Source organism: Amblyomma americanum, chromosome 1 (assembly GCF_052857255.1).
Source record: "Amblyomma americanum isolate KBUSLIRL-KWMA chromosome 1, ASM5285725v1, whole genome shotgun sequence".
In the NCBI taxonomy this organism is placed as follows: domain Eukaryota; kingdom Metazoa; phylum Arthropoda; class Arachnida; order Ixodida; family Ixodidae; genus Amblyomma; species Amblyomma americanum.
Window position 1 is genome coordinate 316,083,411 of NC_135497.1, and position 13,476 is coordinate 316,096,886.

General features: G+C 47.2%; 1 protein-coding gene across 2 annotated transcripts in view; it reads right to left on the minus strand.

Annotated features, from left to right (window-relative positions):
- LOC144115380 (uncharacterized) overlaps positions 1-13,476 on the minus strand; it is a 152,680-nt gene that overhangs the window by 32,360 nt on the left and 106,844 nt on the right. For both annotated transcript variants that reach the window (XM_077649747.1, XM_077649748.1), the window contains exons 12-14: positions 8,337-8,417; positions 6,133-6,240; positions 2,543-3,768 (exon numbers count right to left, since the gene is read on the minus strand). In XM_077649747.1, coding sequence (XP_077505873.1) covers positions 2,543-3,768; positions 6,133-6,240; positions 8,337-8,417 — 1,415 coding nt within the window. The remainder of the gene's footprint in view (positions 1-2,542; positions 3,769-6,132; positions 6,241-8,336; positions 8,418-13,476) is intronic.

Below are 13,476 nucleotides of genomic sequence, written 5' to 3' on the forward strand. Positions count from 1 at the left end.
AAAGGGGTAGGAAAGTGAAAGATAGAGAGGAGGATCGGAAAAGGCGACTCCCGATTTCCCCCAGTCGGGTCAGGCCGGAGGTACCGTCTACAGGAAGCTGGGGCCAAAGTGGTGTGTTGCCTCCGCCGAGGGGCCTTAAAGGTCCAAACGCTCGGCATCGGCTCAACCACAAGGATCCCCTTTTCCCCGGACACGGCAATGTCACGCACGGATAGGCGCGGGTGCTCGGGTCCGTGGTGATGCACGGTTCACCATCATCCCACTGCAGGGATATCCCTGCGGATGCTCGGGAACCCGTGGTGTCGCCACTCACCAACGCCTGCAAGCTGCAGACGCCCCCCTGCGGGGATGAATTGCGGCTTTACTTAAGTGTTTTTTAGAATCAACATTATTTAATTGACTCCCTCCCTATACAATGCCCGAAAGGGCCCTTAGGGTACATAAACAAACATTAGTGGAAGGGGCAATGTTTATGCCACATTACGGTATATACTTGTGTAGGGCTGCACTTTGTTTTTGCAATTTTGACGGGTGCGGCCCTTACATGGGAGCATTTTTCCGTAATTTTTGCTTTCACTGCAGCGGAGCCATGATTACACATTCTCTTTTATGCTGCGACACTAGGCATGTGCAAATACTCGAAAGTATTCAATATTCAATTCGATCCGAATGTTTGGTATTCAAAATTTCAAAGTATTCATTTCAAGTGAATAATGTTTCTGTAACTGTTGCTGTGTATGGTTTCGGTCAAGCTTACATCCTACGGGATGGCACCACAGTGTGCAACCAAAGGACCCACTCTGTGGCGCGTGCTTGCGTTCCCATGCGTATGCCGGAGCCAGTCTGAGCATGCTTGCGTCAACAGACATTAACAGACGGAAGCCCGGCACCCAGATCTGTACCTGCCAGGTACTGCGGCCATGCCACCCACGATGCGCACACTGTAACTGGCACAACGGTGTGCATCAAAAGAGAAATTTAGCATAGTGCAATCCGCTTCCATGCGCCGTCAGTGTGCACGCCCTGACTGGCCTCGACAAGGCAGGCGTGCAAACAGCTGTCTGGCGCCTTGCGCCTTGTGGCATCCTTTGAGGAATCTGCATGCGCAGTGGCGCCCTGAGGGAGTGGATCGCATTATGCTCAATTAGACTACAGCTCCCACATCTGCTCTTCTCTGCGTAAAATTCACTAAACAAGCGCGATGGTGTGAGCATTAGAGGGGAGTTAGCACGAGACATATGAAGATGGAGGCCCCTTTCTGACACCTGACGCAGGTGGTGCTGGGCGCACGCTGCATACTGGGGCGCCTCGATAGTTTCCTTTGGTCCAAAGGAAGCAGCATCGAGGCACCCTAAGTGCGTACACCTAGCAGGTGTCATGGAGTCACCACTTAAAAGCAGCAGCTGTGCCACGACGCAATTACAATTAAGAGTAGTAAATGGAGACTGCACATACAGTTCTCACACCCCACAGGCACATTGGCAACGCATGTAGGTAGACTCCTCCAATTTTTAATGGCCATTTCTGCAAAAAGTCAACACGGCTTCAATGAGTGTAACAAAGCTTCAACGCATCCTTTTTTTTTTCATGTAATAGCCTTGTGACATAAAAAAAATGCATGATTTTGAAAATGCCTGCTGTGCTGTCCAACCTTTTTTTGCGTGGCAGAAGTTCCCTTATTCCCTTTAAACCAAAAAACCACTATTCGTAAATGCCTATGCTACACAAATTTTTATGACAAACCAGCAGCACCCACGGCGAATCCTGTAAATACATACTGTATTGAAAGTATGGACAATAGAATGTGCGCCAGATGACCAGCACGAATAACTGCCTGGAATAAAATAGGTTGCCAGATGATTTACTAGAAATGTAACATGATTCAAAATATTCAGATCCTCTGAAGACTGAGCGCTCGACTGAGAGCTGGCCGACGGTACGGAGTGGCATTCCACGTGTGCAACCGATGGCCGTCAGTGTGAGGTGGCCTTTGCCTGGCCTGCTTTTCCGCACGTTTCACTGTTAAAGGTCTAGCAGAAATTAATCATAAGTTGATTTTAATGTCAGGCCATTGTGTGATGGTAAACTGCGAAAACGTTAGATCATTTATAATAACTGCGACTAGATTCAGAGCACTTTCGCTGCGGCTTCAATGTGAAGTACGCTAGGCCTAGTGACACTGGGTGATCGGCACGCTACTGCGGCGCATAGTGTGTCAGCGCCCGAGCTTGGCCGCCTCATTCTAGCTTCTGCACAGCATAACGTTTAGTAGCAAACACTGAGAGCACAAGGTGAGTTAACAGTGGAGAGGCATCGTTTGCTTGTGGCTCCAGGTGAAGTCCGGCCTGCAGGATGACGCGTCCGTGGTCGTACCGAATGTTGCATACAACGGAATGTACAACACGGGCAAAATCATGCACACACGAAACAATTATTTTGGCTGACTTTTTTTTCTCGCTCGAATTACTGGCTGCCATGTTGGAGGTGCGGCCCTCACACGAGTAGATACGGTATTTTAAGGAGAGAGGAGGAACAAGCTTACTCAGGAAGTGGACCTGCTGCCTGGACCTGAGCACCCTCAGGCTGCTGACTAGAAGTCGCACTTGCAGTCGCACCAGCAGAAGAGTCCACGGAGCAGTCCAGAGATTTTGCAGATGCTTGCGGATGCAGATGCTTTCCACTTGATGATGCAGCAGCCCGAATAGCTGCCAGCACCACGAGTTCCACTGCACCTGGTTGACCCAATGACCGCTGACTTGGCAGATAACTGACTGGCACAGAGCTCTGAAGTGCTGATGCTGCTGGTGCTACAGCTGACCAGACAAAAGGCTCCACTGGAGTCTGACCCTTTTGACCCACAGGAGGCATTACAGGTGCCTGCGCCACAGGCTCATTCAGTGCACCAAATGCAACCTTGGTCTGCCCAGATGGCGGAGAGTGGCCTTCAGTCCATCCTCTGTTAGCTGCCAAGGCCTGGCCGTTTTCTTTGCGCTGATTGGTCCAGTTATGCACTGGCTTAGTTTCATGAGGCCCCCTTGTTTCAACTTGTGGCTCAGTTGGCACGTCAGATGCTGTCTGCATCGGGCTAGCTGAATGGCAACGATCAAGTGTCTCAGCTTGACTAGGGGCGTGAAACGTATAAGCTTGCCCGCTTGCTGTGCAGCCATTGGCTCCTTGAGCTTGGAGATTTACTGAGCCCTTCTGAGGGTTTCCAGTGGCCCAAACTTGCTTATATGTTGAATCTTGCTCAGTAGTTTGAGAGGGAAACATCGAACAACCTCGTTTGGTTGCTTCACTCTGGTCGCGTGTCACTGTTTTTTCAGTTTTCTTGGCTTGGCTGGTTTTCCAAGCATGTTCCTTGACATAGTCTGTAAACAATGACCAACTTCGTTTGGTCGCCTCGCTTCGCTTGGTCGCCTCGCTTCGCCTGATTTCCTTACTTTGTTCAGTTGCCTCACTTAGTCTGGGTGCGTCCCCATGGCCGGCTCTCCTACCCTTTTTAGCTGACTGATCTGCCTGGCCTGTTTCAAAGTGTGGCATTCGGCAAGCTGGCTCAGCATGGTGACCTGCTGGTACACCGCTGCCAGGCTGAGTGAGATGATCTGTAAAAATGCATCTGTCTGAGTGAACACTACGCAATGGGTGCTGGGCTGGCTTCGGAGCTACAGGTTCACTTATTTGCCGTGGAATACTTGCAAGCGACGCCTTTTGAGTGCCCTCTGTTTTTGGATTGCTGGAATGTAGGCTGCTCACGGTCCCCACTGCCTGCTGTAAAAGGGAGAGAACAGCAGTGGATAAGTGCTTGGTAAAACCAAAATCATGTGAATGGAGACAATTATAAATGATGGATCAGTTGGAGCAGGTTGTTGCCTGCATGATGTCATGTACCAACTAAGAGAACAAACTGAGCAACTGAGCAAAAACTAAGCTTTGAGACAGGCTGTGGTGGAGGGCTCCCGATCAACTTCAACCAATCAATGTTCCTTAATGGGACACTAAAAGAAAACATCAAACTAAGCATGACGGACTGATTATTCCTCGGGAACTCTACCGTCGTTTTCTCCTAGCAGAAAGGTGCCTGCATTGCTGATAAACCACAAATGGAAGTCCTGAAACTCTGCCACATTTAAAGCACAAAATGAACTCAATGAAAATGAATGTCAATGAAAAGCACTGACAGAAAAATGCAGGGTCATCGTAGAAGCAAAGTTTTTATCTCAGCAGCAGACAACCATGGCCCAGGTTTTCACCAAATTATTGCACCATGCAAACAGTTTTTGGCACTTTATTGGGAATCATTTGTTCAATCAGATCTTTGGATAATTCTGATGTTTTTCCCAGTCCCTTTAAGTCCAAATTAACGAGGTTTTACTGCACTAATTTCGTCCTATGCAAAGCACACCGGATCAGGCATAAGCAAGAAAGTAGTGCTTTTCACTAAGAGAATAATGATAATGGCAGCCCAAACCAAGAACGCTCATGAATCAGAAATTGTGCCTGCGCACAAAAAGCTTCTATTTTTGCCCTACATGTTCTGAAAGCAAATTATTAATGTGTATCCATGTTGAGTGTTTCTACAAATAGCTGAGCAACGAATCTCTGTAAATGTAAACTTCAGATGCACACACAGCCACAGTTACTGTGGTACGACATGTTAAGTTACATTTGTTGTGTGCAAACGATAGGGTTTACAGACTGCTACATTTTACCACTGGCCACTTGCACTCGGAGTTGCCGGCCGCGAAAATGCTTTCGTAGGCTGCCAGCTGGAAATGTGCATTTTTTTTTTACAAGCAATTGCTTCACTCAGCAATTGCTTCAGCTCAGGTGCATTATTGATAAATTTTCCCCTTTTAGACCAGAAAGTCGCAGGAAAATACAAATTTAGCAAAATGGCACAAAGGAAGCAGCTGGACCCCCACCATATGAAGTAAGAATTACGTGTGTATTAAAAATATTTAGGGACAGTTCAATATAGCCAATAATTCGCAATATCCACTTGTGATATCGAGGTTTGAATGCACAAGTCCCACAGTCTTCCCCACATTTTAGTAAGAGAAATCCCTTTTTCACCAAGCCAAGAGCCATAGTGGTACGGCACTTGTCATTACTGTGTGTTACATGCTACATGCTGTTACATGCTGTGTGTTACCCTTTACCTGTGGACTATTTACTGTGGACAAAATGGCAGTTTTCTGTAGGTTTCAGTAATTTTTTTCTGTACAAACTATCACGTCTAAAATTTTATGCAATACACGAAAAGAAAGCTAAATAGATTCGCTCTTTAGGCATACAAGCTTGAATATGGAGTTGTGCATTGCAACACAAAATTTTATTTCCCAAAAACAAGACTTTCGAAAAAAATTGAACAAAACTTGAAGAAATGCGCATGTAAATAAAACAAAAAGAATAAAAATTTTTTAGAGATGTACGAAATATTGAGCATACTATTGGCCACTGTCTGTGAAAAAAATTAATGTTCAATCTTGCATAGCGTTCATGGTACATAATAATAACTAGAAGCCATATACTTTGACATGCCATGCAGTGGAGTGCGGCCACCAATGTTCCACGGTTGGTTTCCATTTTCATCGGCGTCAGAACTGAATTCTGACAATAAGGCAGAATCTTTAGACTTGCTGCTGCTTGTGTCGTCGATAAAATCGATCGCAGACAGAGTGAAGTAGTCAGATTTGCAACGCTTCGAAGCGCACGTCGCGGATGCTGCCATTCTCGCATGCGACTCCGACGCTGCCGCGTGTTTGGAGTGCGTTCAAAAATAGCCACCTCGCAGGAAAAAAACTAAACTGCATCAAATTCGAATCTTCAGCTACCCGATTACACGCTAGATGGTGGAGCGTGTCCATGAGCAATGAGGAAGGATTAAAAATTGGTGCACGAAATCATCGTTAGCTGGGTAACGATGCTTATTGGACGAAGTAGGGACAGTTAGAGCAATAAAATTAAATTAAATGAAAAGCTGAATATTCTTTTGCCCCTGACGTTGAATTTTCTAACCAGGCCTTGCACTGGCCCCATGCTGTAGCAAACCACAAACTCCTCCTACAACCTCACTTCCACAGAGGTACTAGTCTCACACAAGTAGAAAACCAGCTCCACTGATAAGCTTACCTCAAAGCACAGACGTGCTAAGCCTTCATCCACCAGGCAGTCAGCAAAATGCAGTTCTGGTTCAGCGACCGTATCACAGAGATAGACACTGTACACCGGGCCTTCTTTCTGCATTATGCCAGAGTGCGAATTTGTGATCACTTAATTATAAAAGTTATCCAAGGGTCAATTTCACTCTTATATTCACACGCATTTCTTAGATGCCTCCTAGTCATGCAGTTTTTTTTCCTCTTCTCATGCAAGCACCAATACTACTGTAAGTGCAAAGATTATTGAGTCACGTTTATGTCTTGTCTGGCAAAGTCGCCTCTCATTGGCACGGCGCTCTAAATTAAAGAGACTATGCAATAAATTAATTGAGATTACGTAAAGCAGGCGAGAGATGGGCATTCGATCACTCGTCACCCCAGTGCAAGAATTTTTGAGCTAGCATCAACAACAGCGAAGGTATAGACGATTAAAAATTATGCTCCTCCTCTCCCCCCTCCACTCGTACATGAGGAGCACCAGAAAAAAATTAAGAAAACAACTCTGGGACTGGGCCCCGCCCATGAATACGTCATCCGCTGACGTTTATTTTGCAACTTCCGGTTATTGCTCCTAGCCCACCAGCAGCAGCGTCGGTGGCGTGGCGGCATCTCTCCGGTCTCTTCGCCTTACTGGACTGCGGCGCGCGTTGGGTTTCTTTGGTTCTCATCTGTGGTAATTAGCAGTAAAAAACCCGGACCTCGAGGTGCGACTGTCGCTTTTACGGCCGCGATGGGCATCTAGCCCTATGCGTGCGCACGAAGAGCCGTGCGAGTGGCTCCGGAACTCCCGACAGAAGGAGGCGGCAGAGGAAAATTGAAACTATATGCGCGTAGGCAATGCCCTGGCTCCCGCTTGCCCAAGAGGGTCACGCGGCGGCACGAGCAGACGATTTTCACGGCTACCGGAAGTGTGTCCGTGACGTCGTGGCGGCCGTGGCTCCAGCGAATGAGAGCGTGTGGCGGCCTGGCGACGTCACTGGTAGTGTGACGTCTTTCTTCCACGATTTTAGTTCCAAAATCGGTCACTACGAGCACACCAATCGGCCCGCGAATTTTAAAAAACACGGTTTTTAAAAGTTTATAATGAATTGCCGGCTCAGTTCTGAAGACTCATACTTGGTGTGAATGCTTCTTAGCATCATTTCTAAGCATTGAAAACACTTACAGGTGACTTTTTATTCGTTGCATAGTGCCTTTAAGGAGACACGTTCAGCCCCTGATGTACAGTTATTTTTGTCTTGCAACAGCACTGGCAACTTACCGTATATACTTGTGTAATGAACCCACCGGCATAATGAATCCGCCCCACACTTTTGTCAGCATGAATTTACTTTTTTTTTTCTTTCAGCCTTTAGCTTTTTGTAGCAGGTTCCTCACGGGTTTCGCGCCCTCCAGCCCAGACCTTTGCAGCGCGCTAAGATGCTGCCCGCTGCCGATAACATCACCACTTGCTTGTTTATCTTTTGAAGAGAGCTCGTGCCAGAGGGGTGGTGGGGAGGGGGGGCGTGGTGAACTTGGCGGAGCGCCAAGACATTGTGTGCCATAAGCTAAGGCTTAAACATTCGCATTACATACTCACCACTGTCCTGTGTGTTTTTGTTATCTCACTGCAATTGGCCGGCACCGCTGACTACCACACAATCGCCGGATTGCATCAAAGTGAACGATGCTAAACAACAGCAGCACAAACACGCCTGACTGCGTGTGTTTGTTGATGACGGAAGGACGGAGGAGGGTATATAAAATCTCGACCGTTTAAAAAAAAAACCTGCTGAAACTCTTTTTTCCCGCGCAATGAACCCTCCCCCCAAACTGATGTCAAGATTTCTGGAAAAAAAGTGGGTTCATTACGCGAGTGGTATATACGGTATTTAGTTTATCAAACTAAAATAAAAATGCAGGCATATAACATTAGTATACATATGAAAATAAAGCTGGGAAAACTGGCACTGGCAAAATACATGGGTAAAATACTGTACAGGCTAAAGCAGTCATCCTGAACAACATAACCTGCTTTAGAGAGAGCGTGTGTGTGTTCGCATGCATGCATGACTTATTAGGCCTGCAAATCAAGCACGTACACCCCCCCCCCCCCCACCTAGAGGATAAAAAGTTCTCTCAGAAATGTTAGCGCATCTAAAACAATGAACAAAAAATCTCAGATCCGAGACTAACCTTATATACTTTGCACATCAGAGCGTGGTCGACAGTTGCCAGCTTGATGAAGAAGTCTTTAGATTCAGGGGTCCAGCCAGACTAGGGAAAGAAAGCAAGACATTCAACCTTTCTTGGTAAGTATAGTCTCTTTTAAAGTGAAACCCACAAAAATGCCTAAAGAACAGCTACTGTACTTCATTTTGTACAATAAAAAGGCAGGGGAGAAAGAAAAAATGTCATTAAGTTGTTCAACCTAATGCCATAAATACATTTTTTCCTGACCAACAAATGTACTCAAAAACCAATTCGTGCATTCTACAGTCGCCTACGCCCACCTGACGGCATAGTTAAGTAAGTTCTACCTACCGAATGAAAGTTCTAAAGTGCAAATGCTGTCAATATAATTTTTCCTGGTTAACACATGCACTCAAAAACGAATTGGTGCAGTCTAAACTTGCTTGCACAACTACCCGACGGCATAGTAAACTGATTTCCAAAACATCTGAGTTGTTTCCAACGTATCTGGCTTTACCTCTGCACACTGCTCAGGAGATAAAGACAATACAGAATATATTGGTTCCATAAAGTGCTTAGAGATTACATCGAAGCCACCGTTTACATCGTGGAACCACACGAGATAAATCGGCTGCTAACTCACAAAAATGTTGAAGCAATACCGCACTTTGAAAATTGTTCATTGCAGAGGGAATTAATTGCATTGTTTTATATCATTTGCCGACATAGAATTAAATACTTTGTTGTGGCGGGAAGTGAGCACTGAATCACTGACCACTCAAAACTTTCACTCAATCATTAATACTCTTTACCACACATGAATGGAACCACTTTCCTGCGGAACTCATAAATATTAAGAATAACCCACTTTGTCATGATCCTTTAGCTAACACTGCATATTCAGGCACTGTCTTAATGTTTGCACATTGCATATGGCTTTCTATATGTCATGTTTTTTTTTTATATCACAACCCCTCTGTAACGTCTTTGGCCCTCAGGGGCAAAATAAACGAATGAACGATTTTTTTTATGCACTTTTGCATTCATCTCAAAGCATAAAAACAAAACCTACTAGAAGGACAGCCCTAAAAAATGTGCAGTTATTGCAAAGCACTTCACATATGGCACTTTTCAAAAGCAGTATAAGAGGACAACTGTTTTTAGCAGGACGTAAGAAGGGACCACTGTGATTCATTATAAACCTAAGACTAGCGCTTAAGACGTCGACGTAGAAAAGAATCAGGCAGGACGAGCGCTAAACATCGACATCAACTTGATGTTTAGCGCTCGTCCTGTCCGATTCTTTTACAGTCGACGTCTCAAGTGCTAGTCTTATGTATGAAGTAAAAGGAACGCCGACCAAAAGGTTGTTGTTTAAAACGAATGCGTTTCGGCTTCCATACGGAAGCCTTGAAGCGTGATCAAGGCTTCCGTATGGAAGCCGACTTGTATTCGTTTTAAACAACAACTTTTTGGTCAGTGTTCCTTTTACTTCATACATGAATCTTCTTCCCGACCAGACGAGTTTTCGTCAGACTTTAGATTTCAAGTGCTAGTCTTACGTTCATAATGAATCACAATAAACTAGCCTTCAAAAGGGACCACAGTGTGTTTTTCATGCTGCTTCTTCCCAAGGAAGCAAGTGCAAAGGTCTAGAAACACTTCCATAATAGTTGGGTGTTCACTATCGGACATCCAGCCCATTACGTGGGAGACCCTCCATCCACTTCCGAAGTGACCTGGGCATAGCGCAAGTACAGTCGTCCACACACCTGTTTATAGTGCTCAAGCGGCACACTCAGTTGTGAATTTATGGCAATCACTGCAGCCAGGTGGGCAAAACATAGCATTTAAAGACATTAAGAGCTAAACACGATCCACGTGAATGTGCATGCACGATAAGGTCTCATTTCGAGCCCTCAAGCCTCCTGTAAATGACATCAGTGTACTCTCTGGTACGCCGCTCAAGCGCTCTAGACGGGTGTGCGGACGACTGTGCATGAACAAACAGAGCACATGTACTTGGTGATTGTCTCCTCCGAATCTCGTGCGGCAAAGAGAACGGCACTACATTTGCTGACACCTGCCTAAAACCCAAAGTTTTTTGGGGATCTTGGTTCTTTTGTTATTGCTATTTTCTTTATTTTGTTGAGCTTCCAATGACACAAAGACTTTCAAAAGCTCGTCTGCCCGATTACCTGCTACTGAAGATTTACACAGAAGCACAGGCATCCAAATGGGTTCAAAGAGCTGGCCATGAACTAATTTCCAACTGCTGCATCAAAGATAAAGTACAGATTCTTCCTGCACTAGTATTTTGAATAGCGGTAAGGGCGTACCGTATTTACTCATTTTAACGCACTCTCATTTGTAACGCGCACCTGCTTTTCAAGGTCAGAAAAAAAGAAATGCAGTGACTTCAACTATAACGTGCTCGTACTCATTCTAACGCGCAGGTCATTTTAGGTGATTTTTTCCACAAGAAAGGTGCGCGCTATAATCGAGTAAATACGGTAGACAGTTTTCTAGTGGAATTTATGAGCACTGGCAGTTACTCACAATGCGAGAATGCTTTGGTGCCTTTTCTTTCCCCCCAAGTGCCAAGAGCATGCACTGCCATTAGAATTTGTTGGCAAGGTGAAAAATATCTAGTCTCTACAGCCTCCAGGCATTTATTCTGCTTGTAACAAGCACACAACTCTGCCACAATTGGTTTGCAACATATATAGAACACATTAAGAGTCACTGTGACCAAAATAAAATTGCATTCCAGTTTGACTTTGAAACGATCATAAGGTGACGCTTGAAGGTATATTGTGGCAAAGAAGACGACGAACTGTGCAGTGGCGCGGGCAGGCGCGCGCGCTCGCGTTAGGACAGCAGCCATTAAACCATCTCATTGCCACCGATCATCGTGTCTCTTTCTTCGACTGGCTGCCATGTAACATTTGGTGGAGCTCGCGGGGTACCATCGACATCCTGGTCCGGGGAGTCAGCGTCCTGCGCCAGCCGTGGTCGTCAGCAGTGAGTTCTTGGCATGCGTCGCTCGGCCGTGCCCCAGCCTTTCAGACTTGAACCGACCTCGCCGCTGTTGCCCACCGCCCCATCCCCCACCCAGACCACTCACCACGACGAACTGAACCCGACACAAGGACCTGACCTATCGACCCCACCAACCCGAGATGCCGCTTACATCTGAAAACACCGTTCCCCTGCCCAGGCCGTTCGGCGCGTCCTGGGGCCTCAACCGTCGGCTCTAGGCGACCTGGGGCCCGGAAGCTTCAAGACCAGGAATCATTCAACCATCTCATTCATCGTGGCGGCCAGCACCCCACCCCTTTCTCGTTCCTGTCCAACTGTCCTCTTAAGCCCGTAACCACTTCGCGCATCTCTTTGTCACCGATCGGGACGATCGCTCGGTGGCCCCGGATAGTGTGACGAAGAAGACAAACTGTGCAGTGGCACAGGCAGGAGTGCTCGCTCTAGGCCAGCAGCCATTAAATAATCTCATTGCCATCGATCATCCTGTCTCTTTCTTCGGCTGGCCACCACGTTACAATATTGTCTTATGACACAAAAGGGGACAAGTAGAATCATTAATAAAAATGGAAGAAAGCTGACCTGAAGACCTTTGAGTATTTAAAATTTTTTTTTTGTGACCACTACATTGGTGCATGCAAGAAGACGCCAAAGATGACGAATGGGTCTACGAGAGCAAGGCTGGAAGAGGAAGAAGCTGAAACGGACGGGGACTCGTTGGTTGACCAGTAAACTGCTTTATCTGTAAGCTCTCCTCGTGGTTCTACCGAGTCGTGACACTGGTTGAGCGTGCTGGGTATGCACAGGACTCCTTCCGGCAGTCCACAGCGGGCCCCGACATCGACACGGCTGTCCATCACGCTAGCCACCGCCGTTTAGGCATTGCCCCGGTGTACAACCATCTACCGGGTGACTCTTCAAACGTCAAAGTTCGCCGGGTCTCCCAAGCCATGGCACCTTCCACCTCTACGCCGGTGACTCTTCATAACACCCAGGTGTCAGAGTGCTTCCGCGGGAATGCGTTTGAAGACGTGGAAGAATGGCTCGACCAGTTTGAACGAGTAGCCAAGTTCAACCAGTGGAGCACAGACCAGGAGCCTTGAAACATTTATTTTGCCCTTCAGGATAGCGCTAGAACTTGGTTTGGAAACCACGAGGCCAGCTTGTCCACATGGAATGACTTCCGCCGCCAGCTGGTGGACACTTTTGCCAGTACTGATCGAAGAGAGAATGCTCTGCGCCTGCTTGAAGTACGCGTCGAGAAGCCGAATGAAGGAGTAGCTATGTTTGCGGAAGACATGGCTCGACTTTTTCGCCGTGCTGACGCCGACATGAATGAGCAAAGGAAGCTACGGCATCTCATGCATGGTGTCAAGGAGCAGGTGTTTGCCAGCTTGGTGCGCAACCCACCTCAAACCGTCAGTGAGTTCGTCAAACGCTACAGCTATAGAGCGAGCCATCCAAGAACTGTGCCGCCAGTACGACCGACCCATCAACGGTGTTCCGACGACTGAGGCGGCGCGCACTGCCACCGATAGGACCACTCTTCGAGAACTCGTTTGAGAAATTGTCCTTGAGGAGCTGCAGCGAAGTACTTCTACGAGCGTTCAGTCACCAGGGGCTGTCGCAGCAGCTGTGAGAAAAGAACTACAGTACACCTTGTCACCGTCTGCACCACAGCATGAGTCTCACCCAGTTTACAATGCGGCAGCCATTTGCGAACCATACCACCTGCCACAACCCGACAGCAACATGGCCGTCATTACTGAATGTTACTACGAGCCGCAACCCGCGAGCTATGCGGAAGTGCTTCGTTGCCTGCCGCCAGACCACGCCCCACCGAGCTCAACGAGCTGTTAGCAGACGCTATTCTTTCAGGGGCCTCAGTAAGCACCTCCCGGCCGCTCTCAACCGCGCCGAACTGACCTGTGGCGCTCTTATGACAGCCAACCACTCTGCTTCTTCTGCGGACAGCCTGGCCATGTGTATCGGTACTGCCGCTACCGCCAAGAGGGGCAGGCCTTTCCGCCTGGTTCTGCTCGCCGCCATTTCGACACTGGCCATGCCCAAATCGAGGACCGGCCGCTCAGCAGGGAAGCCGACT